The 27,167-nt window shown below is 52.5% G+C and overlaps 1 protein-coding gene across 2 annotated transcripts in view; it reads left to right on the top strand.

The window, feature by feature from the left end:
• ZCCHC10 (zinc finger CCHC-type containing 10) overlaps positions 1 to 27,167 on the top strand; it is a 158,439-nt gene that overhangs the window by 84,380 nt on the left and 46,892 nt on the right. For both annotated transcript variants that reach the window (XM_086931630.1, XM_086931631.1), the window contains exon 3: positions 27,039 to 27,077. In XM_086931630.1, the coding sequence (XP_086787756.1) occupies positions 27,039 to 27,077 (39 nt within the window). The remainder of the gene's footprint in view (positions 1 to 27,038; positions 27,078 to 27,167) is intronic.

Raw genomic sequence — 27,167 nt, 5'->3', positions numbered from 1 at the left:
AGAGCTTTGGAGTGGTGGGCTCATCCTCCAAATATAGCAACAGGTCGTTCATTCAAGGACGAACAACCAACACTGACACTGACGACAGACGCCTCCCTAGAAGGTTGGGGTGCTCATCTCGACGGAATGTCCGTGAGAGGCAAGTGGACGGCGTCTCAGCGCACTTGGCACATAAATCGCTTAGAACTACTGGCGATTTTCTTGGCCTTGAAGTCCTTTCAAAGAGTAGTGCAGGGACAGACATTGTTGGTGAAGACAGACAATACCACCAGCATGCACTACATCAACAAACAGGGCGGCACAAGATCTCTCGTGCTATCACAGCTGGCACAGGAAATTTGGGACTGGGCTCTACAACGTCAAATACATCTCCAAGCTATCCATGTACCAGGTGTGGCCAATGTGCTGGCGGACGCGCTCAGCAGAGCCCTCTCGGACAACCACGAATGGGAACTCCACCAACCAACGTTGGATTACATCTTCCGACAGTGGGGCCGACCGCAGTTGGATCTCTTTGCAACTGTTCTCAACAGGAAATGTCTAACGTTTGCGAGCCGGCATCCACACAAGGAGTCGAGTGGGAATGCCTTTTCAATAAATTGGTCGAACGCCTTCAGTTATGCATTCCCTCCTCTGCCGCTCATTCCACGTCTGTTACACAGAATGAGATTCCAACCATGTCGGATGATCCTGATCGCACCCAAATGGCCGAGACGTCCTTGGTTCTCAGATCTCCTCCTATTCTCTCTGACACAACCGATACGGTTGCATCCTCTGCCACATCTTCTCACAATGCATCAAGGTCAAATATGCCATCCGGATCCAGCATACCTTCAACTTCATGCTTGGAACCTGAGTACTATGAATTTGCACACATGAATATCGACAAGGATTGTAGGGCAGTGCTATCAAATGCTCGAGCACAATCTACTGTCAAAACTTACCAGCTGAAATGGAAGCGTTTCTGCGCTTGGTGTTCCACTAGATCACTAGATCCCATGCGTGCTCAGCCAGAACAAATTTTGCCATTCTTTTTGTCGCTAGCAAAATCAGGACTATCTCACTCCACCCTTAAGGTTTTTCTGGCTGCTATCTCTCGTTTCCGTCATGATGGCATAACATCTTTGTACTCTTCCAGGATCATAAGACAGTTCTTCAAAGGCCTTTTTAGGATGTTTCCTCCAATCCGTCGGCCTCCACCTTCATGGCGACTCAACCTAGTTCTGTCTCAGCTGCTTTTGCCTCCATTCGAGCCCATCCATTCTTCCAATCTGAAGTTCCTCACGTGGAAAGTGGCTCTGTTACTTGCTCTGACCTCTTCTAGACGCGTCAGCGACATTCAAGCCTTTACTATAAAGCCACCGTTTTTGCAATTTTCCAACGAGGCTGTTACCTTGAGAACAAATCCCAGTTTTATTCCTAAGGTTCCCAGTGACTTTCATCTCAATGAACCTATTGTTCTTAAGACTTTCTTCCCTGCACCTCAATCTGCAGCGGAGCGCTCCTTACACACTCTGGATGTGAAGCGCTGTCTTAAATTTTACATTCAATGCACAGCTGCCTTCAGAAAGTCTGATCAATTGTTTGTTGCATATGGCCCAGTATGCAAAGGATTACCCGTAACTAAACAGACTATCACCAGATGGATATCGTCTGCCATATCCTATTGTCATCAACGGGCTGGCAAGCCCCTTCCTGCTCCTGCTCGAGCTCATTCCACGAGAGCTGTGTCAACTTCTGCTGCCCTCTTTGCGGGGGTACCTCTAAGACAAATCTGCAGAGCTGCTACTTGGACAGCAGCCATACTTTCACGAAGCACTACTGCCTGCAATCAACAGATGCCGCGGATGCGGCAGTGGGTCAAGCGGTGCTGCGGAATCTTTTCCGATAAAGGTGAGCCTCTGTTGCTACCCGCCTCCAGTCATAAAGGTATTGTCATGTTTTGGTTTTTTATTGCTTATTAAGTGATAAGTTATGCCTAAACGTAATTTGTATCTTCCTTTATGACTAATGTATGTTTTACTGCTTTCTATTCTTATTCAAGCATGTGAATCTATGAAAGACACCCCTAATACTGGAGAAGAACATAAGTTACTTACCTGTAAACTGTGGTTCTCCAGTATTGGTGTCTTTCATAGATTCACATGCGACCCTCCCATCCTCCCCTCAGAGGCTCTCTTCTCCTCAAGCATTTATACTTACTTGTGCTACGAAAATCTGAGGACTTGGGCTTCTGAGGAGAAGGTTCTAGGGGAGGCTACAGCCTGATTGGCTGGAATGTGGACCTACACATAATGACTCCTATAAGTTACTAAAGTGAATTCTCCCTTGGGCTTTTCAATGGGCCTATTCTGTTCTATGGTACTTTTTTAAGTTTACATTTTTATTGCATTATATGTATGTATATTTTTATTTATAATATTTCTCATATATACATGCATATATTACTGCTATTTTATGTACCGTGGGACTCCCACTTCGACGACGGGGAATATTCAAGCATGTGAATCTATGAAAGACACCAATGCTGGAGAACCACAGTTTACAGGTAAGTAACTTATGTTCTTTCTTTACACATCTATTGTTTTTTAGTATAGTGAACCTATTTGATACCATACCATGAATGCCAGTAGGGACGCAGGCGATAGAGTATGATTGGGATATATTCAATTGAAATGTTATCATTCTTGTTGCATAACTAATCTGGTTCTATTACCAAGCCACTAGCTCCTCTGTACCCGCCACCAAAAGAACTGCACCGATCTGGACAATAACTACAACCTCCCACAGTACATCCCTGCTCGTCATTCTTTTTGGGCAACTTCACCTTCCGGTTGGATGATGGTGCCAACTTTTGTGCCCTAGGATTTTGTGAAAACCTAGACCATCTGCGCTTTCTATTGGCAATGCAGCCTACCATTTCTGAGGACAACATTCTGCAGCTGTTCTTCAGACACTACAAGTTATTTCTTGATATGACCACTCCCTCATCTCTTTCTAGTTGAACATGCACTAACCATTCCTTGTAGGATATCAAAGATAATCAATTTTTCAGCTCTCTATTAAAAGCACTGTCCAACATGAACAACCTTTCAAAATCCAGTACCCAAGATTCCTGTGTTCCTTCCTAGTTCTTATTGTTAGGATTTACTGCACTCCCAAAATATAAATTGAGGTGAACGATTCACAACTAACTCCGTGCAGGGTACTAGAGAAAGTTTTACTCATGGTCCCAGTATCATGATTGGATTTTCTTGCCTGACTGCATGAGACCATACTCCCGTATGACTGCTAAAGGATTTAGTACAAAGGTAAAATGCTGCCGTGGAAAATAATGGATAATCCAGTGTGACAATTAAGTTTATTCAAACGTTCTCTTTCTTCCTGAACCACCTATGAATTAGTACAATATTTTCAATTTTTTAACCAAAAAACTTCCATGCTGACATTCACAAGTAGAAAATTAAAATTCCTTTAGACTGCTCTTTAGAGACTGGCATGAAAGCTAACAACAACTGCTCCTTCTGATATTTTTTTTTTTGTGCCGATGTTGCCCAAAATTGCGAAAGTCTCCGGGATAAACAGTCAGCATTTAGTTAGCTTAAAATCACAGGATTAGTTTCCACAAACTCCAATTGTTTTTTTTTAGACCCCAACATTTCTCAAAGTAGTTTATCAGATTTAATTGTGATACAGTAGCCTTCTATTATCACACAGGTAAAGCGCAAGTAAAATATTCTAGAATGTCATGGTACATCAGCTACTGGATTGCACCCATTTAATTATTATGTCGTTGTTCAGTGATGTAAGGTGATGCTTGCTGGGGATTCTTGTCAGGCTGCATCCAAAGATTGCAGGATCTTGACACAGTTGCACTGTTTCTAATTTTTAAGTCGAAGCCTAGCAGGCATCGCAGGTGTCTGGTTTGCTAATGACATCTTGGGGGCATTTGGAAGCTTCCCTGGAAATGCATTATGCACTTAGCTTACGATTGGCTTTGTGGTTTGTAACTCACATTTGGTTGCTTTCTATTTGTTTGCTCAGTTTTAGGCTGTCCAGCTTGAGTTCATCCCTTCCATTGCCCAAACTATATTTACTGTATTCATTCACCAGTGCTCTATTTCTGAAAACAGCCTTTTAAATCTTGTTCTTATCTTGTCACATTTGCAGTGCATTCAAAGACAGAGGTCAAATGTTAGGCTCTGTCTTCCAGGGAGCTTGGTGTTTACTTTTCTTTCTCTGACTTGAAAGGGAGAGGATTTATGTGATAATCATGCCAGCTTGTGGGGGGTGTGCTTGAAGGCTGTACTACATTATGGGTTTTTTCAAGCACACAACAAAATGTAAATGTTGATAAATGAAATCTGCAGATATTTTAGAATATATCCGAATTAGAAAACCACAAATGAAGCACATTTTTGGGTAGTTCTGAAGTGTGGTAGAAACAAATATTTTAATACGATCAAAACAAATCAATCTACACATTAACATTTGTGCACCGTTTACTCTTAGCAGTAAAATTGTATATCTGTACAAATGTAATGGTCATTTCAATTGAAGATGTGTTGTTTGTAACAGCAGTGTACTACCACACCACTGCAGCCTACTCTGCACCATTCCATGCCACTCCACACTGCGTCACTAGACTCTACTCCACTCTACTTCACTCTAGACCTCTCTACTCTACACCACTCTACTCTAAGCCAATGCACCCTACTCTGTAACCCTCTATTCTACACCAGTGCACTCTATGCCAATTCTCTCTTCGTCCCTCTCATCTATTCTCCACGCTACGCCATTCTACTCTGCACCTAGCATCACTGTACTCTGTGCCAGGTCTCTCTACTATGCGCCACTCCACTGTAGGCCACTGCACTCTACGCAGCACTACTGCCCTCTACACAAATTCATTCTACACCACTGCACTAAAATTCAATGCACTCACACTCCACTTTACGCCACTCTATTCTACTCTGTACCACTGTACTCTATCACTCTCTGCACTAGTTTACACCACTGCACTCCACGCTACTCTAATACCTATACCACTGTTCTTTATGAAAGACTGCTCTTCAATACTGCACTCTCTGCCACTGCCCTCTACTCTGCACCACTCTACTCTATTGACACAGACCCGCTATCACACTGTGCATCCTACCGGAAAAGAATCCTTATGACAGCCACTTTATCTGCGGTATGGACCTTAAATATTCCCTACATGCCATCATCTAAAGGTCACTCGCTATGTGCAGACGGAAAGTATGAAATAAAAGGAGTACTAATACCCTTCTACATACAGCCTAATTGTGGTATCTGCTGAAACATTTAATATTGACGTTATTACATGTCTGAAAGTGGCTGATCCATATACATGTAGAGACATGTGTTTTCCTGGCTCTTAAAAGAGGATTACGGAATATGAGATTTTTATATTCTCACGAAGACGCCCCTTGAGAAAGTTTGGCCTTATTGACGGAAATTGTGTATTCTAAATGTCTGTGGGAGACTGAATTATCTATACTGTCCTTAAGAAGGTGATAAAAATGTACAATTCCACCAAAACGCGACAACATAGTAATGTGTGCATAATCTGCTTAACATTGATACACCATAGATGAGAATTCTAAGACATCATGGATCCCTGTCGATGAGTATAGTGGATTGGCATCAGCAAAATAGACTGATTTCTGTTGTCTTACTCTCTTCTCCCTTGTTTTGACATATTTTCCTTTTTGGTTTTTATTTGCGCTGCATTAGGGTTGTTTGAAAATGTGCGTATGAGACATAGTTTGATATTTGTCATGTGTTTTTTAAATGCTAACATTTTCCGGAGCAGTTGTTAATACATACATTCACAAGAAGATTATATATGTACTGACACTATGTTGAGCATCGCATCATTAAAGCTTTAAGCATTTGCTATATATTCGTGTCGTTCTCGTTTTAGTCAGTAAAATGTTATTACAAAGTACGGTTGATGACTGATTGACATCCCAGGGGCTTCTATATGTGCAGTGCTATATAAGTTTCCCAAAGGGAGAGTTTGATTTTACGGTTTACCACTGCACTCTGCGCCTCTCTAAGCTACTCCACTCTACTGTCTGCCAATGCACTTTATCCCACTTTACTCTACTATGTGCCACTGCACTCTGTGCCTCTCTACTCTGCAGCACTGCACTATGTGCCTCTCTACTCTGCAGCACTGCACTCTGTGCCACTCTACTCTGCAGCATTGCACCCTGCGCCACTCTACAGCAGTGCACTGCGCCACTACTCTGCAGCACTGCACTCTGCGCTACTCCACTGTACACCAGTGCACTCTGTGCCAATACACTCTATAGCACTCTAATCTGTACTCTACTATTCACCACTGCACTCTTTGCAGCTCCATAATTCTCCACGGCACTCTGCTCTGCATCACTCCACTCTACTCTGCAACACTACATTCTACATCAATGCACTGTACACCACTTTACTCTGCACCAGTGCTCTTTACGCCAATCTACTCTGCACCAGTACACTCTACACCACTATACTCTGCAACACTTTACAGTACTGTGCTGTATGCCACCGCACTCTCTACCACTGCACTCCATTCTGCGACTTTACTCCACTCTGCGCCACTCCACTGCTCTCTGCTCTGTGCCACGGCATTCTACGCCAATGCACTCTACACCAGTCTACTTAAAACCCATGCACATCACGCCTCTATACTCTACTTTGCAACGCTTTACACCACTGCACTGTACACCAATACATTTTAATCTACTCTGCACTCTTCTGCACTGCAGTTTGTTACTGCACTCTGCGCCACTGCAATCTACTCTACACTACTGCAATCTACTCTACACTACTGCACTCTACTCCACTGAAATTGACCTTGCGCCACTCCACACTGCTCTACTGTACTCCGCTACACTCCACGGCTCTTCCTTGATCGTGAGGTTTCGCCACGACTCGCAGGGACCCCCATTGAGGACCTGCGCCCATCTCATACCCGCACATCGACATCATAACTTTGGAACCACTGTTCCTTGGATATTGCAAGTCTCCATTGTGCACTTTGCAAATGCAGAGCTTATACTGATTTCTCTGGTGTGGGTCTTAGATATATAAACGTCCATTAGGCAATTCATTTTTGTCCTGAGGATGAACCTTGTATTCTAAATGGGTTCGAAACGTCGTCGACCTGAATACACTAAATGCATAACTACGTTGCGATTTAATGCTTGCATATGTGTATAATGTGTATTGTCTGTGTTTGATTATTGATATTCAGACCATCACAACTTGCCTAAAATCCCCCTGTTCGTTTTCCCTTGAGTGTGTTAGTCGGGCATCGGCTGGTGTCCCACTTGTACCATACTGATCCTTACCTGTACCCTATCTACACACATTGTGCCTCTACACTCTACCCCACTATGCTCTGCCACAACACTCTATGCCACTACACACCGCATCACTCCACTGTACACCACTGCACTTTACGCCTCTTTACTCTGCACCACTCTCGACCAATGCAATCTGCATCACTCTGCATCACTCTACTCTGCATCACTCTACTTTTCTCTGCACCACTGAACTCTATGCCACTGTACTGTACACCACTCTACTCTGCTTCGCTGCACTCTACGCCATTCCATTCTAATCTACCCTGCACCACTGTACTCTACGACAGTCTATGCCACTGCACTGCACTGCACTCCAAACAATCTGCACAACACCACTGCACTCTATGCCACTGTAACCGAGTGGGAGAAACTGGTCGGAAACCGGTAGATCTGGGTAGATAAGGTTTTATTTTAACAAATGATTTCTTCTTTTTCTTTAATTGTCTTTCCCGGGAAGGAGCAGCTGGGTCCGTGGTTGCTTGGGACAGGGTGATGGTTCTCCGTGAGCGGATCTCCCGCAGGAACGAACTTCAGGGGTTGTAGGCTCTTCTTCCGTGGCGTGGCATTCTCCGACAACATAGAGGAAACAAAAGGAAAGGTTCAAACCTCCGTCTGAGGTATATTTCGTTTAAAAGGGCCAGGGTGTGAGGAAGTCACCGGTGCTCAAATCGGGTGTCTAAATAGCCGTCAGTGCAAAGGTGAAAAGGGTGCAACAGGGGAGGGGAGAATAGAGGGAGGGCAGAGGAACGTGAGCACACAGAAGCAGTGGCCAAATTCCGCCTGCGTCCTCTACTTCTTTTCAGACCCCGCCCGCCTCCCTACCCAGCTCAACACTCTGTCGTACCTGGGATAGCCACACTCCTCCGTGAGTGTGGCTGGGCCAAGCACCGTAACGTTGGCCTCCAGGCTTCACGTCTGCTTCTCTGTAGTCTTCTTTTCCGTTCTTCTCTTCTCCGTCCTTCACTCTTCGGTCTCGGACAGCAACCTCCGCTTGTTCTTCCTGGTCGGTTACGTCAAACGCAGACTGTAGGTCTTCCTCGCTTTTCTCCTGTGAGCTGCCGGCTACATCACTCCCGGGCGGTCCTTGCCATATAGGATACGCCCCTTTAAAGTGGAACACGTCTTTTACCTCGTCTTGTTGGCCCCAGGTATGATCACTTTCGTCCCAGTCGTTCTGCGAGGAGCGGAGAGAGGGTAAAGTCGAGGTGTCAGCTAACCACCTGTCACTTGAGGGGGTATTAGGTATTGTGGGACAGGGTTCCCGGTTACTGCCACTTTATTCCCCTCTACACTACACCACAGAAATCTACGCTGCAACAATCCACTCTGCTGCTCCACTCCAGACCACTGCACTCAACGCCAATGCGCTCTACACCATTTTACTCAAAACCAATACATTCTACGCAAATCTAATCTGCACCACTGCAATGTACGTCACTCTGCTCTACAACAATCTTTGCTCTACATCACTTTACTCTGCACCACTCTACACCAACACACTCAACTCTACATCAGTACACCCTACAACACCCTGTTCTCCAACACTGCACTTTCCCCCACTGAACTCTGGTGCAGAGGCATAAAATGACGTGGCACAGTCTACGCCTCTCTATTGCACTCCATGCCAATGCATTTTACGCCACTACACTCCTACACTCTACGCTTCTTACTCTGTCAGGACACTCTACCCCATTGTAGTATTCGCCACTGCACTCTACACCACTCCAGTCTAGGCAACTGCACTCTTCTCTGTACCACTCACTCCACGCCACTCTATGGCACGCTACCCTGCAACATTACACTATGCCACTGCACTCTGCCCTGCGTCACTCTACCCTTCTCCGCTCTGCATCACTTTGTGCCACTCTACTCCACTCAATCAGTGTATTCCACTACACTCTACGCTGCGCTACTTTGTGCCACTCTACGTCACACTGTTCTACTTTAAATTCTTAACCACTGCACTCTAAACTCTATGCCGCTGCGCTCTACGCCGCTGCACTCTACGTCACTTTACTCCAAATCAATGCACTCTTTGCCACTCTACACATTTGTGCTCCGTCACTGCACTCCATGCCACTCTGTTCTACTCTGCACCACTGTACTCTGCGCACTGCTCTCTACACCACTCTATTCTGTAACACTGCAGTCTCTGCCATTGAACTCAATGCCGCTCCACTCTGCACCATTGTACTGTACATCACTGCACTCCACTCTGTGCCACTGCACTCTATGCCACTCCACTCTGCAACACTCCACGCCACTCTATTCTGCACCACTGCAGTCTACACCTCTGCATTCTACCCTGCACCACTCCACTCTATCCTGCACCACTCCACTCTATCCTAAAACAATCTAACCTACACCACTGCCATCTATTCTGCACAACTCTAGTTAATGCCACTTTACGTCCCTGCACTCTACACCACTTTACACAAAACCAATACATTCTACACCACTGCATTCCACGCCAATCTACTCTGCACCAATGTACTTTACGTCACTTCCTGGCCACACTACACTCTACGACAATACTCTGATCTTCCTCTTTAAGACACTCTGCTCCATTAAATGCTACTCCCCTCTGACACGCTACTCCCCCCCCCATACACGCTACTCCCCCCCCCCATACACGCTACTCTCCCCCCCCATACACGCTGCTCCCCCCCACGCCCCCCCGGACACGGTGCTTCCTCCCCCCCCCCCCCCCCCCCCCCCCCCCCCGGGACACGGTGCTTCCTCCCCCCCCCCCGGACACGGTGCTTCCTCACCCCCCGGACACGCTGCTCCCCCCCCGGACACGCTGCTTCCCCCCCCCCCCCCCGGACACGCTGCTTCCCCCCTGGACACGCTGCCCCCCTACTGGACACGCCGCTCCTCCCCCACCGGACACGCTGCTCCCCTACTGGACACGCCGCTCCTCCCCCAGCGGACACGCTGCTCCCCTACTGGACACGCCGCTCCTCCCCCAGCGGACACGCTGCTCCCCTACTGGACACGCTGCCCCTCCCCTACCGGACACGCTGCTCCCCTACTGGACACGCCGCTCCCAACCCCGGACACGTCGCTCCCCCCCCTTCCCCCGGACACGTCGCTCCCCCCCCTTCCCCCGGACACGTCGCTCCCCCCCCCCCTCCCCGACACGCCGCTCCCACCCCCACGGACACGCTGCTCCCCCCGAACACACTGCTTCCCTCCCCCCCGGACACGCTGATCCCACCAAACCCCTCCCCCCCGGACACGCTGCTCCCCCTCCTGGACACGCTGCTCCCCCTCCTGGACACGCTGCTCCCCCTCCTGGACACGCTGCTCCCCCCCCTGGACACGCTGCTCCCCCCCCCTCCGGACGGACACGCTGCTCCCCCCCCCCCCCCTCCGGACGGACACGCTGCTCCCCCCCCCCCCCTCCGGACGGACACGCTGCTCCCCCCCCTCCGGACGGACACGCTGCTCCCCCCCCTCCGGACGGACACGCTGCTCCCCCCCCCGACGGACATGCTGCTCCCCCCCACCCCGGACGGTCACGCTGCCCCCCCCCCCCCGGACACGCTGCTCCCCCCCCGGGACTCGCTGCTCCGCCCCCCCCCCTACACTCTCCTCTGCTCTGACACTCTCCTCTGCTCTGCTCGGACACTCTCCTCTGCTCGGGCACTCTTCTCTGCTCTGCTCGGGCACTCTTCTCTGCTCTGCTCGGGCACTCTCCTCTGCTCTGCTCGGGCACTCTCCTCTGCTCTGCTCGGGCACTCTCCTCTGCTCTGCTCGGGCACTCTCCTCTGCTCGGGCGCTCTCCTCTGCTCTGCTCGGGCGCTCTCCTCTGCTCTGCTCGGGCGCTCTCCTCTGCTCTGCTCGGGCGCTCTCCTCTGCTCTGCTCGGGCGCTCTCCTCTGCTCTGCTCGGGCGCTCTCCTCTGCTCTGCTCGGGCGCTCTCCTCTGCTCTGCTCGGGCGCTCTCCTCTGCTCTGCTCGGGCGCTCTCCTCTGCTCTGCTCGGGCGCTCTCCTCTGCTCGGGCGCTCTCCTCTGCTCGGCTCGGGCGCTCTCCCCTGCTCTGCTCGGGCGCTCTCCTCTGCTCTGCTCGGGCGCTCTCCTCTGCTCGGGCGCTCTCCTCTGCTCTGCTCGGGCGCTCTCCCCTGCTCTGCTCGGGCGCTCTCCTCTGCTCTGCTCGGGCGCTCTCCTCTGCTCTGCTCGGACGCTCTCCTCTGCTCTGCTCGGACGCTCTCCTCTGCTCTGCTCGGACGCTCTCCTCTGCTCTGCTCGGACGCTCTCCTCTGCTCTGCTCGGACGCTCTCCTCTGCTCTGCTCGGACGCTCTCCTCTGCTCTGCTCGGACGCTCTCCTCTGCTCTGCTCGGACGCTCTCCTCTGCTCTGCTCGGACGCTCTCCTCTGCTCTGCTCGGACGCTCTCCTCTGCTCTGCTCGGACGCTCTCCTCTGCTCTGCTCGGACGCTCTCCTCTGCTCTGCTCGGACGCTCTCCTCTGCTCTGCTCGGACGCTCTCCTCTGCTCTGCTCGGACGCTCTCCTCTGCTCTGCTCGGACGCTCTCCTCTGCTCTGCTCGGACGCTCTCCTCTGCTCTGCTCGGACGCTCTCCTCTGCTCTGCTCGGACGCTCTCCTGTGCTCTGCTCGGACGCTCTCCTGTGCTCTGCTCGGACGCTCTCCTGTGCTCTGCTCGGACGCTCTCCTGTGCTCTGCTCGGACGCTCTCCTGTGCTCTGCTCGGACGCTCTCCTGTGCTCTGCTCGGACGCTCTCCTGTGCTCTGCTCGGACGCTCTCCTGTGCTCTGCTCGGACGCTCTCCTGTGCTCTGCCTGGACGCTCTGCCGTGCTCTGCTCGAACACTCTGCTGTGCTCGGACGCTCTGCTCGGACCCTCTGCTCGAACACTCTGCTGTGCTCGGACGCTCTGCTCGGACCCTCTGCTCGAACACTCTGCTGTGCTCGGACGCTCTGCTCGAACACTCTGCTGTGCTCGGACGCTCTGCTCGGACGCTCTGCTCGAACACTCTGCTCGAACACTCTGCTGTGCTCGGACGCTCTGCTCGAACACTCTGCTGTGCTCGGACGCTCTGCTCGGACGCTCTGCTCGAACACTCTGCTGTGCTCGGACGCTCTGCTCGGACGCTCTGCTCGAACACTCTGCTGTGCTCGGACGCTCTGCTCGGACGCTCTGCTCGAACACTCTGCTGTGCTCGGACACTCTGCTCGGACGCTCTGCTCGAACACTCTGCTGTGCTCGGACACTCTGCTCGGACGCTCTGCTCGAACACTCTGCTGTGCTCGGACACTCTGCTCGGACGCTCTGCTCGAACACTCTGCTGTGCTCGGACACTCTGCTCGGACGCTCTGCTCGAACACTCCGCTGTGCTCGGACACTCTGCTCGGACGCTCTCCTCTGCTCTGCTCGGACGCTCTCCTCTGCTCTGCTCGGACGCTCTCCTCTGCTCTGCTCGGACGCTCTCCTCTGCTCTGCTCGGACGCTCTCCTCTGCTCTGCTCGGACGCTCTCCTCTGCTCTGCTCGGACGCTCTCCTCTGCTCTGCTCGGACGCTCTCCTCTGCTCTGCTCGGACGCTCTCCTCTGCTCTGCTCGGACGCTCTCCTCTGCTCTGCTCGGACGCTCTGCTGTGCTCTGCTGTGCTCGGACACTCTGCTCGAACACTCTGCTGTGCTTGGACACTCTGCTCGGACGCTCTGCTCGAACACTCTGCTGTGCTCGGACACTCTGCTCGGACGCTCCGCTCGAACACTCTGCTGTGCTCGGACGCTCTGCTCGAACACTCTGCTGTGCTCGGACGCTCTGCTCGGACGCTCTGCTCGAACACTCTGCTGTGCTCGGACGCTCTGCTCGGACGCTCTGCTCGAACACTCTGCTGTGCTCGGACGCTCTGCTCGAACACTCTGCTGTGCCCGGACGCTCTGCTCGGACGCTCTGCTCGAACACTCTGCTGTGCTCGGACACTCTGCTCGGACGCTCTGCTCGAACACTCTGCTGTGCTCGGACACTCTGCTCGGACACTCTGCTCGGACACTCTGCTCGGACACTCTGCTCGGACGCTCTGCTCGAACACTGCTGTGCTCGGACACTGTGCTCGGACGCTCCGCTCGAACACTCTGCTGTGCTCGGACACTCTGCTCGGACGCTCTGCTCGAACACTCTGCTGTGCTCGGACACTCTGCTGTGCTCGGACACTCTGCTGTGCTCGGACACTCTGCTCGGACACTCTGCTCGGACACTCTGCTCGGACACTCTGCTCGGACACTCTGCTCGGACACTCTGCTCGGACACTGCCCTGCTCTGACACTCTGCTCGGACACTGCCCTGCTCTGACACTCTGCTCAGACACTGCCCTGCTCTGACACTCTGCTCGGACACTGCCCTGCTCTGACACTCTGCTCGGACACTGCCCTGCTCTGACACTCTGCTCGGACACTGCCCTGCTCTGACACTCTGCTCGGACACTGCCCTGCTCTGACACTCTGCTCGGACACTGCCCTGCTCTGACACTCTGCTCGGACACTGCCCTGCTCGGACACTCTGCTCGGACACTGCCCTGCTCGGACACTCTGCTCGGACGCTCTGCTTGAACACTCTGCTGTTGTGGACACTCTGCTGTGCTCGGACGCTCTGCTCGAACACTCTGCTGTGCTCGGACACTCTGCTCGGACACTGCCCTGCTTTGACACTCTGCTCGGACACTCTGCTCGGACACTCTGCTCGGACGCTCTGCTCGAACACTCTGCTGTGCTCGGACACTCTGCTCGTACGCTCTCCTCTGCTCTGCTCGTACGCTCTCCTCTGCTCTGCTCGTACGCTCTCCTCTGCTCTGCTCGTACGCTCTCCTCTGCTCTGCTCGGACGCTCTCCTCTGCTCTGCTCGGACGCTCTCCTCTGCTCTGCTCGGACGCTCTCCTCTGCTCTGCTCGGACGCTCTCCTCTGCTCGGACGCTCTCCTCTGCTCGGACGCTCTCCTCTGCTCTGCTCGGACGCTCTCCTCTGCTCTGCTCGGACGCTCTCCTCTGCTCTGCTCGGACGCTCTCCTGTGCTCTGCTCGGACGCTCTCCTGTGCTCCGCTCGGACGCTCTCCTGTGCTCCGCTCGGACGCTCTCCTGTGCTCCGCTCGGACGCTCTGCTGTGCTCCGCTCGGACGCTCTGCTGTGCTCTGCTCGGACGCTCTCCTCTGCTCTGCTCGGACGCTCTGCTGTGCTCTGCTCGGACGCTCTGCTGTGCTCTGCTCGGACGCTCTGCTGTGCTCTGCTCGGACGCTCTGCTGTGCTCTGCTCGGACGCTCTGCTGTGCTCTGCTCGGACGCTCTGCTGTGCTCTGCTCGGACGCTCTGCTGTGCTCTGCTCGGACGCTCTGCTGTGCTCTGCTCGGACGCTCTGCTGTGCTCTGCTCGGACGCTCTGCTGTGCTCTGCTCGGACGCTCTGCTGTGCTGTGCTCGGACGCTCTGCTGTGCTCGGACACTCTGCTGTGCTCGGACACTCTGCTGTGCTCGGACACTCTGCTGTGCTCGGACACTCTGCTCGGACGCTTTCCTCTGCTCTGCTCGGACGCTTTCCTCTGCTCTGCTCGGACGCTCTCCTCTGCTCGGACGCTCTCCTCTCCTCTGCTCTGCTCGGACGCTCTGCTGTGCTCTGCTCGGACGCTCTGCTGTGCTCTGCTCGGACGCTCTGCTGTGCTCTGCTCGGACGCTCTGCTGTGCTCTGCTCGGACGCTCTGCTGTGCTCTGCTCGGACGCTCTGCTGTGCTCTGCTCGGACGCTCTGCTGTGCTCTGCTCGGACGCTCTGCTGTGCTCTGCTCGGACGCTCTGCTGTGCTCTGCTCGGACGCTCTGCTGTGCTCTGCTCGGACGCTCTCCTGTGCTCTGCTCGGACGCTCTGCTGTGCTCTGCTCGGACGCTCTGCTGTGCTCTGCTCGGACGCTCTGCTGTGCTCTGCTCGGACGCTCTGCTGTGCTCTGCTCGGACGCTCTGCTGTGCTCTGCTCGGACGCTCTGCTGTGCTCGGACGCTCTGCTGTGCTCGGACGCTCTGCTGTGCTCGGACGCTCTGCTGTGCTCGGACGCTCTGCTGTGCTCGGACGCTCTGCCCTGCTCGGACACTCTGCCCTGCTCGGACACTCTGCCCTGCTCGGACACTCTGCCCTGCTCGGACACTCTGCCCTGCTCGGACACTCTGCCCTGCTCGGACACTCTGCCCTGCTCGGACACTCTGCCCTGCTCGGACACTCTGCCCTGCTCGGACACTCTGCCCTGCTCGGACACTCTGCCCTGCTCGGACACTCTGCCCTGCTCGGACACTCTGCCCTGCTCGGACACTCTGCCGTGCTCGGACACTCTGCTGTGCTCGGACACTCTGCTGTGCTCGGACACTCTGCTGTGCTCGGACACTCTGCTGTGCTCGGACACTCTGCTGTGCTCGGACACTCTGCTGTGCTCGGACACTCTGCTGTGCTCGGACACTCTGCTGTGCTCGGACACTGCCCTGCTCTGACACTCTGCTCGGACACTGCCCTGCTCTGACACTCTGCTCGGACACTGCCCTGCTCTGACACTCTGCTCGGACACTGCCCTGCTCTGACACTCTGCTCGGACACTGCCCTGCTCTGACACTCTGCTCGGACACTGCCCTGCTCTGACACTCTGCTCGGACACTGCCCTGCTCTGACACTCTGCTCGGACACTGCCCTGCTCTGACACTCTGCTCGGACACTGCCCTGCTCTGACACTCTGCTCGGACACTGCCCTGCTCTGACACTCTGCTCGGACACTGCCCTGCTCGGACACTCTGCTCGGACACTGCCCTGCTCGGACACTCTGCTCGGACGCTCTGCTTGAACACTCTGCTGTTGTGGACACTCTGCTCGGACGCTCTGCTCGAACACTCTGCTGTGCTCGGACACTCTGCTCGGACACTGCCCTGCTTTGACACTCTGCTCGGACACTCTGCTCGGACACTCTGCTCGGACGCTCTGCTCGAACACTCTGCTCGGACACTCTGCTCGGACGCTCTGCTCGAACACTCTGCTCGGACACTCTGCTCGGACGCTCTGCTCGAACACTCTGCTGTGCTCGGACACTCTGCTCGTACGCTCTCCTCTGCTCTGCTCTGACGCTCTCCTCTGCTCTGCTCGGACGCTCTCCTCTGCTCGGACGCTCTCCTCTGCTCTGCTCGGACGCTCTCCTCTGCTCTGCTCGGACGCTCTCCTCTGCTCTGCTCGGACGCTCTCCTGTGCTCTGCTCGGACGCTCTCCTGTGCTCCGCTCGGACGCTCTCCTGTGCTCCGCTCGGACGCTCTGCTGTGCTCCGCTCGGACGCTCTGCTGTGCTCTGCTCGGACGCTCTGCTCTGCTCGGACGCTCTGCTGTGCTCTGCTCGGACGCTCTGCTGTGCTCTGCTCGGACGCTCTGCTGTGCTCTGCTCGGACGCTCTGCTGTGCTCTGCTCGGACGCTCTGCTGTGCTCTGCTCGGACGCTCTGCTGTGCTCTGCTCGGACGCTCTGCTGTGCTCTGCTCGGACGCTCTGCTGTGCTCTGCTCGGACGCTCTGCTGTGCTCTGCTCGGACGCTCTGCTGTGCTCGGACACTCTGCTGTGCTCGGACACTCTGCTCGGACGCTTTCCTCTGCTCTGCTCGGACGCTTTCCTCTGCTCTGCTCGGACGCTCTCCTCTGCTCTGCTCGGGCGCTCTCCTCTGCTCTGCTCGGACGCTCTCCTGTGCTCTGCTCGGACGCTCTCCTGTGCTCTGCTCGGACGCTCTCCTCTGCTCTGCTCGGACGTTCTCCTCTGCTCTGCTCGGACGCTCTCCTCTGCTCTGCTCGGACGCTCTCCTCTGCTCTGCTCGGGCGCTCTCCTCTGCTCTGCTCGGGCGCTCTCCTCTGCTCTGCTCGGACGCTCTCCTCTGCTCTGCTCGGACGCTCTCCCCTGCTCTGCTCGGGCGCTCTCCTCTGCTCTGCTCGGGCGCTCTCCTCTGCTCTGCTCGGACGCTCTCCTCTGCTCTGCTCGGACGCTCTGCTGTGCTCTGCTCGGACGCTCTGCTGTGCTCTGCTCGGACGCTCTGCTGTGCTCGGACGCTCTGCTGTGCTCGGACGCTCTGCTGTGCTCGGACGCTCTGCTGTGCTCGGACACTCTGCCCTGCTCGGACACTCTGCCCTGCTCGGACACTCTGCCCTGCTCGGACACTCTGCCCTGCTCGGACACTCTGCCCTGCTCGGACACTCTGCCCTGCTCGGACACTCTGCCCTGCTCGGACACTCTGCCCTGCTCGGACACTCTGCCCTGCTCGGACACTCTGCCCTGCTCGGACACTCTGCCCTGCTCGGACACTCTGCCCTGCTCGGACACTCTGCCCTGCTCGGACACTCTGCCCTGCTCGGACACTCTGCCCTGCTCGGACACTCTGCCCTGCTCGGACACTCTGCCCTGCTCGGACACTCTGCCCTGCTCGGACACTCTGCTCGGACACTCTGCTCGGACACTCTGCTCGGACACTCTGCTCGGACACTCTGCTCGGACACTCTGCCCTGCTCGGACACTCTGCTCGGACACTCTGCCCTGCTCGGACACTCTGCTCGGACACTCTGCCCTGCTCGGACACTCTGCTCGGACACTCTGCCCTGCTCGGACACTCTGCTCGGACACTCTGCCCTGCTCGGACACTCTGCTCGGACACTCTGCCCTGCTCGGACACTCTGCTCGGACACTCTGCCCTGCTCGGACACTCTGCTCGGACACTCTGCCCTGCTCGGACACTCTGCTCGGACACTCTGCCCTGCTCGGACACTCTGCCCTGCTCGGACACTCTGCCCTGCTCGGACACTCTGCCCTGCTCGGACACTCTGCCCTGCTCGGACACTCTGCCCTGCTCGGACACTCTGCCCTGCTCGGACACTCTGCCCTGCTCGGACACTCTGCCCTGCTCGGACACTCTGCCCTGCTCGGACACTCTGCCCTGCTCGGACACTCTGCCCTGCTCGGACACTCTGCCCTGCTCGGACACTCTGCTGTGCTCGGACACTGCCCTGCTCGGACACTCTGCTCGGACACTCTGCTCGGACACTCTGCTCGGACACTCTGCTCGGACACTCTGCTCGGACACTCTGCTCGGACACTCTGCTCGGACACTCTGCTCGGACACTCTGCTCGGACACTCTGCTCGGACACTCTGCTCGGACACTCTGCCGTGCTCGGACACTCTGCTCGGACACTCTGCCGTGCTCGGACACTCTGCTCGGACACTCTGCCGTGCTCGGACACTCTGCTCGGACACTCTGCCGTGCTCGGACACTCTGCTCGGACACTCTGCCGTGCTCGGACACTCTGCTCGGACACTCTGCCGTGCTCGGACACTCTGCTCGGACACTCTGCCGTGCTCGGACACTCTGCCGTGCTCGGACACTCTGCTCGGACACTCTGCCGTGCTCGGACACTCTGCTCGGACACTCTGCCGTGCTCGGACACTCTGCTCGGACACTCTGCCGTGCTCGGACACTCTGCTCGGACACTCTGCCGTGCTCGGACACTCTGCTCGGACACTCTGCCGTGCTCGGACACTCTGCTCGGACACTCTGCCGTGCTCGGACACTCTGCTCGGACACTCTGCCGTGCTCGGACACTCTGCTCGGACACTCTGCCGTGCTCGGACACTCTGCTCGGACACTCTGCCGTGCTCGGACACTCTGCTGTGCTCGGACACTCTGCCGTGCTCGGACACTCTGCTGTGCTCGGACACTCTGCTGTGCTCGGACACTCTGCTGTGCTCGGACACTCTGCTGTGCTCGGACACTCTGCTGTGCTCGGACACTCTGCTGTGCTCGGACACTCTGCTGTGCTCGGACACTCTGCTGTGCTCGGACACTCTGCTGTGCTCGGACACTGCCGTGCTCGGACACTCTGCTCGGACACTCTGCTCGGACACTCTGCTCGGACACTCTGCTCGGACACTCTGCTCGGACACTCTGCTCGGACACTCTGCTCGGACACTCTGCTCGGACACTCTGCTCGGACACTCTGCTCGGACACTCTGCCGTGCTCGGACACTCTGCCGTGCTCGGACACTCTGCTGTGCTCGGACGCTCTGCTGTGCTCGGACACTCTGCTGTGCTCGGACACTCTGCTGTGCTCGGACACTCTGCTGTGCTCGGACACTCTGCTGTGCTCGGACACTCTGCTGTGCTCGGACACTCTGCTCGGACACTCTGCTCGGACACTCTGCTCGGACACTCTGCTCGGACACTCTGCTCGGACACTCTGCTCGGACACTCTGCCGTGCTCAGACACTCTGCCGTGCTCGGACACTCTGCTCGGACACTCTGCCGTGCTCGGACGCTCTGCTCGGACACTCTGCCGTGCTCGGACGCTCTGCCCTGCTCGGACGCCCTGCCCTGCTCGGACACCCTGCCCTGCTCGGACACCCTGCCCTGCTCGGACACCCTGCCCTGCTCTACTTTATGGCACTCCACTTCAGCCCACTCCCCTTTACTCCTTAACCCCAATAACTTTTAGCCATTGTTTTAAGAGCATCCATCCTGGTGTACAACATGGATAAAACGTATTGTCAAAGCCAATAGCTTTTGCATTGGCAAGATCTATTGGCTTTGACAATGCTTGTTGTTAAACCCATAGATCTGAAGTTGAGCTCCTAATGTCCTTGAAAAAGATCGTCTTATCCCACCAAGGTATTACTTTTTTAAGGCATCATGTATGTTTAGGTAGGCTTGGAAAACCTACATTATCAACATCAGTTTATAACGTCAGTTGTGGATAGTTAATCCCATCATTCAGAAGTAAAGCATGTGTTATTGTTTGTTTCAACCTTGTTCCTTCTTTTGAAACATTCCATTGCCCGTTGTGCTGTCTCTGTATTTTTTTTTATCTCTTATTGATGTTCCACCGCAAAGATCACACATTAGTCTCCTATCAATGGTGTTAAGCCAGCACACTTGAAATTGGTCTTGTGTTTTAGGGTTCTATGGGTTACTTTCTGTCATCATCATCCACACAAAATATTTAATGTATAGGCAAGTGATGATGTGGCATCCCTGTTGTTGTTATTCATGTAGCAGATTTCTCCCAATGGGTAGCAAACGTTGCAAATAAGTACAGTGCAGATAGTCTTTTATTTTGCCTTTACCGCATGACCCACAAGGGAATCGCCCTTTACACAAGTCACCTTTGGGGTGATACTTTTTAAAAAATATATATATTTTTTTCATTTAACATAACCAAACACACTATACGACTTAGATTATGAAGTGTTATATAAACCTTCATGTTTATATTAACCTTCATGTATTACACACACATTGCGGCTTTTATTCGTGGACGGCGTCATCTGCCTCCAATACCTCCCCCTCAGCACCTCCTTTTCAGCTCTCTGGTTATCGTTGCCCAGTTTTCCACGTCATCAGCTAGCTACTGGTCCGTGCAAACTATTTTCATTCTTTGTTCCTCCGCTATGGCCCATTCCGCCATATCTTTTTCCCAAGTTTTTGTTTCTGGTCCCTGTGTCTCAAGCCATCGAATGGCTATTTGCCAGCTTCAGTCCTAATTATGCAAATTGATATTGCATTCTCAACCTTTTAGGTGTTTACTCTGCACCAAGTAACCAGTGTCAGAGAGACGTATCAATAGACAATTCAGAAGCTTTGCTTAATTTCACGCAACAGTCTGCCAGATCCCTGTAGTTGTGTATAGTCCCACATCATAATCATGAAATCTGCTCGTTCCTGTCCACACCTGTGGCAGCCAGAGGTTCTGATAGGGTAGATTATGGCTAGTTTTAAGGGAGTGTCCTGGGTTTGTTGTAGGAAGTTAAAATGCACAAGCTAAAATCTCGCATTACTAGCTATTGTTTTTACATGCTCACAAGCCCGCTACCACTCCTTGTCCATCAATGTTGGTGTAGCATCCATACGGGCCAGTAGTTCCAGCTTCCGGCTCTCAGCCTTCAGTGTTCAGTATAATCCTCATACCCCATATGCGGCAGAACCAGACTGAGTATCATAAGTCCCATAAACTGGCGTTAGAGGGTGAATCCCAGCCATATTTCCCTCACCATTCAGGCAAGCCTTGCATATTGTAGGAATTGTCCCAGTCCTACCCCAAACTGGAATGTCAAGTGCTAGCCTCCTGTAAATAAATCTCCCCATGTGATAGAGGGCAGTGACATGGAGTGCGGTGGTGCAACGTTGAACAGAGTGGCGTAGAATGCAGTGACGTAGAGTACAATGGTGTAGAGTGTTGCAGAGTACCACCGCCCTCACTGGTCATCTGTCGCGTGCCAACATTCTGGACGACACCCAGAATGGTTTTTGGGCTGGCCACAGTACGGAGACAGCACTGTTATCTATGGTCGAGCACCTTCGGGTAGTTCTGGATGCAGGTCAAACGGCGGCGCTTGTTTTGTTAGACCTTAGCGCCGCCTTTGACACGGTCTCCCATGACATTCTCCTGCAACGTCTTGAGGAGATAGGGGTGATCGGCACTGCACACCAGTGGTTCCGTTCGTTTCTCAGGGATCGTTCCTTCTGTGTGGCGTCCCCGCCCTACCAGTCCAAATGTCATCCTCTGTCTCTTGGGGTCCCACAGGGCTCCTCACTGAGCCCCACGTTGTTTAACATCTACGTGAGGCCGCTGGCTGAGGTTGTGAAGCTCTGTGGTATGACCATGGTGTCGTACGCAGATGACACCCAGCTAGCGGTCACGATCAGCGGGGACTCTGGGGTGGATGCCCCAAGATTCAGAGAAGGACTCAGGGCGGTGGCTGGTTGGATGACGTCCAACTGTCTCCAACTAAACGCCAAAAAAACGGAGGTGATGATCTTTGGGAAGCGGACGGACCTATGGGGAGATACTTGGTGGCCCTCTGAGCTGGGGCCGACCCCCACTCCGGTTGCGGAGATCAAAAACCTTGGTGTTTGGCTGGACCCTTCCCTCAACTTCGTTGGCCACACCAAAAGGACGGCGGCTTGCTGCTTCGGCATCCTGCGCAATCTGCGCCCTGCCCTCAAATACTTCGATGCCGCAACTCGCCAATTGGTGGTGCAAGCAACGGTTTTGGCGCGGTTGGACTATGCCAGCTCCCTTTTTATAGGATTAAACCAGGCTGAGTTAACTCGACTTCAAAGAGTGCAGAACGCTGCGGCCAGAGCGATCATAGGTCTTCCTAGGTTTTGCTCGGCCGGTCCATCTTTGCGAGCCTTGCATTGGTTACCCGTTAGGCAGCGGATCCACTTTAAAGTTTTGTGCCTTTCCTTCAAAATTCTGAAGGGCCTATCACCTCCCTTACTGCACCAACTTTTGCGCCCTTACATCCCGGGCCGCACCCTGCGCTCGCTAGACCAAGAATTAGCGGTAGCCCCTCGGTTCAAACTCAGTCGGGTGGGGGGCCGCTCTTTTAAGGTGCGGGCAGCCGCACTCTGGAACGCTCTCCCTTTGAAACTCCGGATCTTTGGTGACCTGCTCTCCTTCCGCAAGGCCGCTAAAACTCATTTATTTTCTGAGCTTTGTTAAATCCTTCACTCCCCAATTTCTTAATAATTATTTCTGTTCCCCTGTTGTGTTGTGTTCGCCACCTTGTCGGTGCGCCGGGACGCTCCTTCGCTGGAGCAGCCGTGCGCAATACAAATAGCACTAACATAACATAACATAACAGATGTGTAGTTCTACCCAGTGGCAGATATGATGTTTCCAGGGACAACCGGTGTGCCCACTAGGCTAAGCAGTGGGCATTTCCCTCAAGTCCTGCATGTGGCACTCTGTTTCATTGATCATGCAGCTGGTTGACATTTTGATTTTTGGTTACAGACAGGAGATGGCATAGAGAACAGCTCCACAACCAGTGTCCTCTGAGTAACACAAAAATTGGAGGAGACCATCTTTCCAGACTGTCCTCACCAATTGTGTTATTGAACCTGTAACAGTGCTATAAGGGAATCAGGGGAACTACTCCAGGTGCTTCATCACACAGAAGAAGGACTTAGTTCTATGGTTCTTCATAGACTAACATTTAGTGAACAGAATCTTCGGATCTTCTCAAAGCAGTTGTCCATGATGGAACGCTGGCAGACCTGAACCCTAGTTGCCACGCTATAACTCAGCTGTCATTGTTGGACCTTGAGGACGCCTACTTAAATGTCCCGTCTACCATAAAAGACACTAGGGGTTCCTCCGGGTCCAAGAGACCATAGGGCACTGCCAGTGCAAGGTCTTACCTTTTTGAGTAGAGCCTGACCGAAACATCTTGACCTTGTGCCTGGAATCATAGTGGCCCATCTGTGCAAGTAGGGATCCACATCTTCTCTTACTTGGACAACTGAATTGTAGGTAAAAGTACCATCGCTGTCAAAGATTAAAGTGGGAGTACTGAAGTGCATGAAGCTTTGCTCCAGGATAGCATTGGTGAAAAGGGCGCTTTTTGAGAGGTTTCTCTCAGTGAGGGAGTCTACTGCAGTGACTGCCAGAATGTTCATGGCCGTTTGGGACTCAGAACATCCTGCATCATCCTGTTAGCATTGTGCAGCATTAGAATGAGGACCCTGGAAGAAGTGCTCCACTTTCAGTGGATGTAGGAAACGAGGAGTGTCAAGACCATAATGCAGGCAACTTACGGACTGAAGGCATCCTAGACTGGTGCATCAGTCGCGCCATCATCTGAAGTTTACTGTTTTTACACCATCTCCATCTAGTGATCAAAAATGGCAGGGATGCATTCTTGGAAGTATAGAGAGCGCATCTTGGCTCATTCTTGGGAGGGCTCTGTGGTCTAGACCTGGAATAAAAAAAAAAGCTCCAAATCAAGGTGTTGGCAGTCAAGTATGCCCTGAGTGTATTTCAGGGACTTCTCAAAGGAAGGGCAATGCTAATTATGACAGCAAAATAACCAGCATGATTTACACACTAATGCAAAGCAATACCCGCTTACAGACTCTATCCAGGGAAGTTCAAGACTTCTAGACTTGATCTCCCAAACTCCATATTACCTGATGGCAAGACATCTGCAAGGTATAACGAAAAACACTGAAGACTGCTTCAGCAGATGGGGGTCTGACTCTGAGTCAGGTAACTGGACCAAAGGGTGACGGATTAACTGTTCAGTTTCCAGGGCACCTTGGCTACTTCCTGCGTAGAGAAACTGTCCCTTGTGGACTGGAAAGGAAGCTTTATCTAGCATTCCTGCTAGTTCCTCTGCAAGAGCGGGTGGTGTGAAGAGTATTGAAGTGCAGTTACCAAATGACTCCGGTGGCCCTAAATTGGGTGTACCAAGCCTGTTTACTCATGCTGCTCCACATGATTGGGTGCCCTCTATACTGGTGACCGCTAGTCTCCAGAACAGGAACATGGGCCGTATTTTGCATCATGACCTAGCTTCTCAACATTTTGGCTTGCAGTCCTGGAACTTAGACACTTGTATTTGTGCAAGGAAGGGCTGTATCTACCAACAGGGTCTGATCTGAAGTGGAATTGATTGACCAGACAGGAGACTGATATTTTAGTTTTAAATATTCTGTTGGTAATACAGACCCGTTTTAGTCCATCGAGCTGATGAACAGCTCTTGTCTCGGTTTACTCACCTGAAAGACGGTCTTTCAGGGGGCTAGAACTTTTTCCAGGAGAGAATGGGATTTTCATAAATGTTGCTCAGAATACCCTTACTTCGAATTTTACCCTTTCAAGGTCTTACTTTGAACATGCAAGGTTTACACCAAGGGTGATGTCCGAAGTTCTAGACTAGACTTTCCTTGTCAATGTTGATTAGCGGGAAGGGGCAGCTCCTCCGTGAGGGTGAAGGAGCATCGCCCCCCCCACCTAAATTGCCGTCAAAAGCCCCAGAGATGAAAAATGAAAAGATAATAATTTGCATCCCCCCTCGAACCGAAGGTCAGGGTGGGGCTTGAATGGTGACAGCAGAAGTGAGGAGGGTAGACTGCCTTGGCACTTTTCAAACTGTACATGTCCCTTTGGCTGGCCAGCCATCTTGCAACGGCCACCAGACATGCACACTTTAAAAGCTCTAACTCAGCTGTCTGAAGACAGCTGGGTTAGAGCAACTGCTGAGCTCCAGTGTCCTCGGGAGTGACAAGAGAGGCCTCTCTGACCAGTCCTGACGCTGCTCTCATGCTGGTGAGAGAAGTGCCAGGATTGGTTAAGGCAGTTGCCTGGGACTCGCATCAGACTGCAGCAGCAGGACGATGTACTTTACGGAGGAGGCCGTGTTTGAAGTTACGTGATTTTATTTTATCTTTACCCACCACCCGTTTTCCCGCCCCACAACTCCCCATAGATGCTAGCCGCGACTGGGCCACTACAGTGGTGATAATGGCAGTATTTGCCCTATGATCGGCATTTGTAATGCAGCTGCATTGAAATTATTGCAGACTTAATGCTTGATTGCTGTCACAAAGGCTAATGCTGCCTTGGGATTAGTAGTACAGAATAACCTTTTTTTTCATTGTGTAACTTTAAGCCTGTCTCCCAAGTGCCTTGATATTCTATCCAAACAGTGTGTAATTCTATATAAGATCCAGTACTGGAGAAGAATAAGTTAACTAAATTTACAGCGAGTTCTCCAGTATTGCTTTCTATTACAAATGTGCACTTGTTCCTCCTGGCCTTCCCGAAGTTGTTTATTTGTATGTTGGTGCTATAAGGTTGTTCAGAACCTTCGCAAAATTTTAAGGAGGCATACTAGAGCTTGGGGTCACTGCAGGATAGTGCGTACTGGCTATCAGTGAGCTTAACAAACCATTGGAACGTGCAGCATTAATGTGCTTTTATTGAAGCAAATAACTTGTTCCATATTCTTTTATTTGAGGATTCCCATCACCACATGGGAAATATATAAATAGCTTGTACATGGAAAAGATACCAATGCTGGAGAAAACTGTACAGCGAAGTAACTTGATTTAGGACTAGTAGCCACCAAAGGGTGAAATAATTGTTAATTCCCTTCTGGCTTAGAACCGATTTCACTGTTGACTGAGTATGTGCCTGCCAAGATAATGGTTTGGGAGCACTTTCTGATGCATAAAGCCAACCTTGCATTCTTAGAAGGTCTATTAATTTGGAATTCTCCCTGATTGACATCCAAGCCAAACTGCCATAAATGTATTAAAAACTAGAAGTAATTTGCTTATTTAATCTTCTTGTCAGCCATTTCTTCCCTGATTATTTTGGAAAACAATCTTTGAAATTTGCAGCAAGTTGGAGCAAGTCAGAAAGCTTTATGAATTCACAATCTAAATAAATAATGGATCCAAGTAGTTAATTATCGAAATGAGCATCTCTATAACAAGCTCTTCATCATAATGATATCATAAAAACATTTCTGAACGTTTAGCTTCTTGGTGAATTCTTGTTTGGAGGATTACTGATCAGTCAGCCTGTCACTTTTGGGGGCAGTCGCCATCTCACCAGGGCTTAGATTTTATTTGTATCAAAACATCTCATGTTATGAATGTATTTGCAGTCTTTGGTTTACATTTCAGCCTGAACACTACAGTTTGAGGTGAGCATCTGTTCTTATTACACACAACTAGTTTTTATCTGGCATCTCAATTGTTTATATTTTCTGGTACTGTGCATATCTTATCCATGTGTACTAAGCAATTTAAAACAGATTTTTCATACTATTTATCATTTGTGTTTGTTTTTCCCTAACCAGCATTGGAGAGAACACTACGGAAAAAAAACTGAAAAAAAGGTATGTAAAAAGGGAAGTAGAGCATGTATGTGCATTTCGTTTTCAACATTAGGACTTTTAGACTAGAGTAGAAAAATAGACTAGTACTTG

The sequence above is a fragment of the Lissotriton vulgaris genome, chromosome 7, assembly GCF_964263255.1.
Source record: "Lissotriton vulgaris chromosome 7, aLisVul1.2, whole genome shotgun sequence".
NCBI lineage: Eukaryota > Metazoa > Chordata > Amphibia > Caudata > Salamandridae > Lissotriton > Lissotriton vulgaris.
Note: the sequence above shows the minus strand (reverse complement) of the source record. Positions and strands in the feature narration are given on the sequence as shown.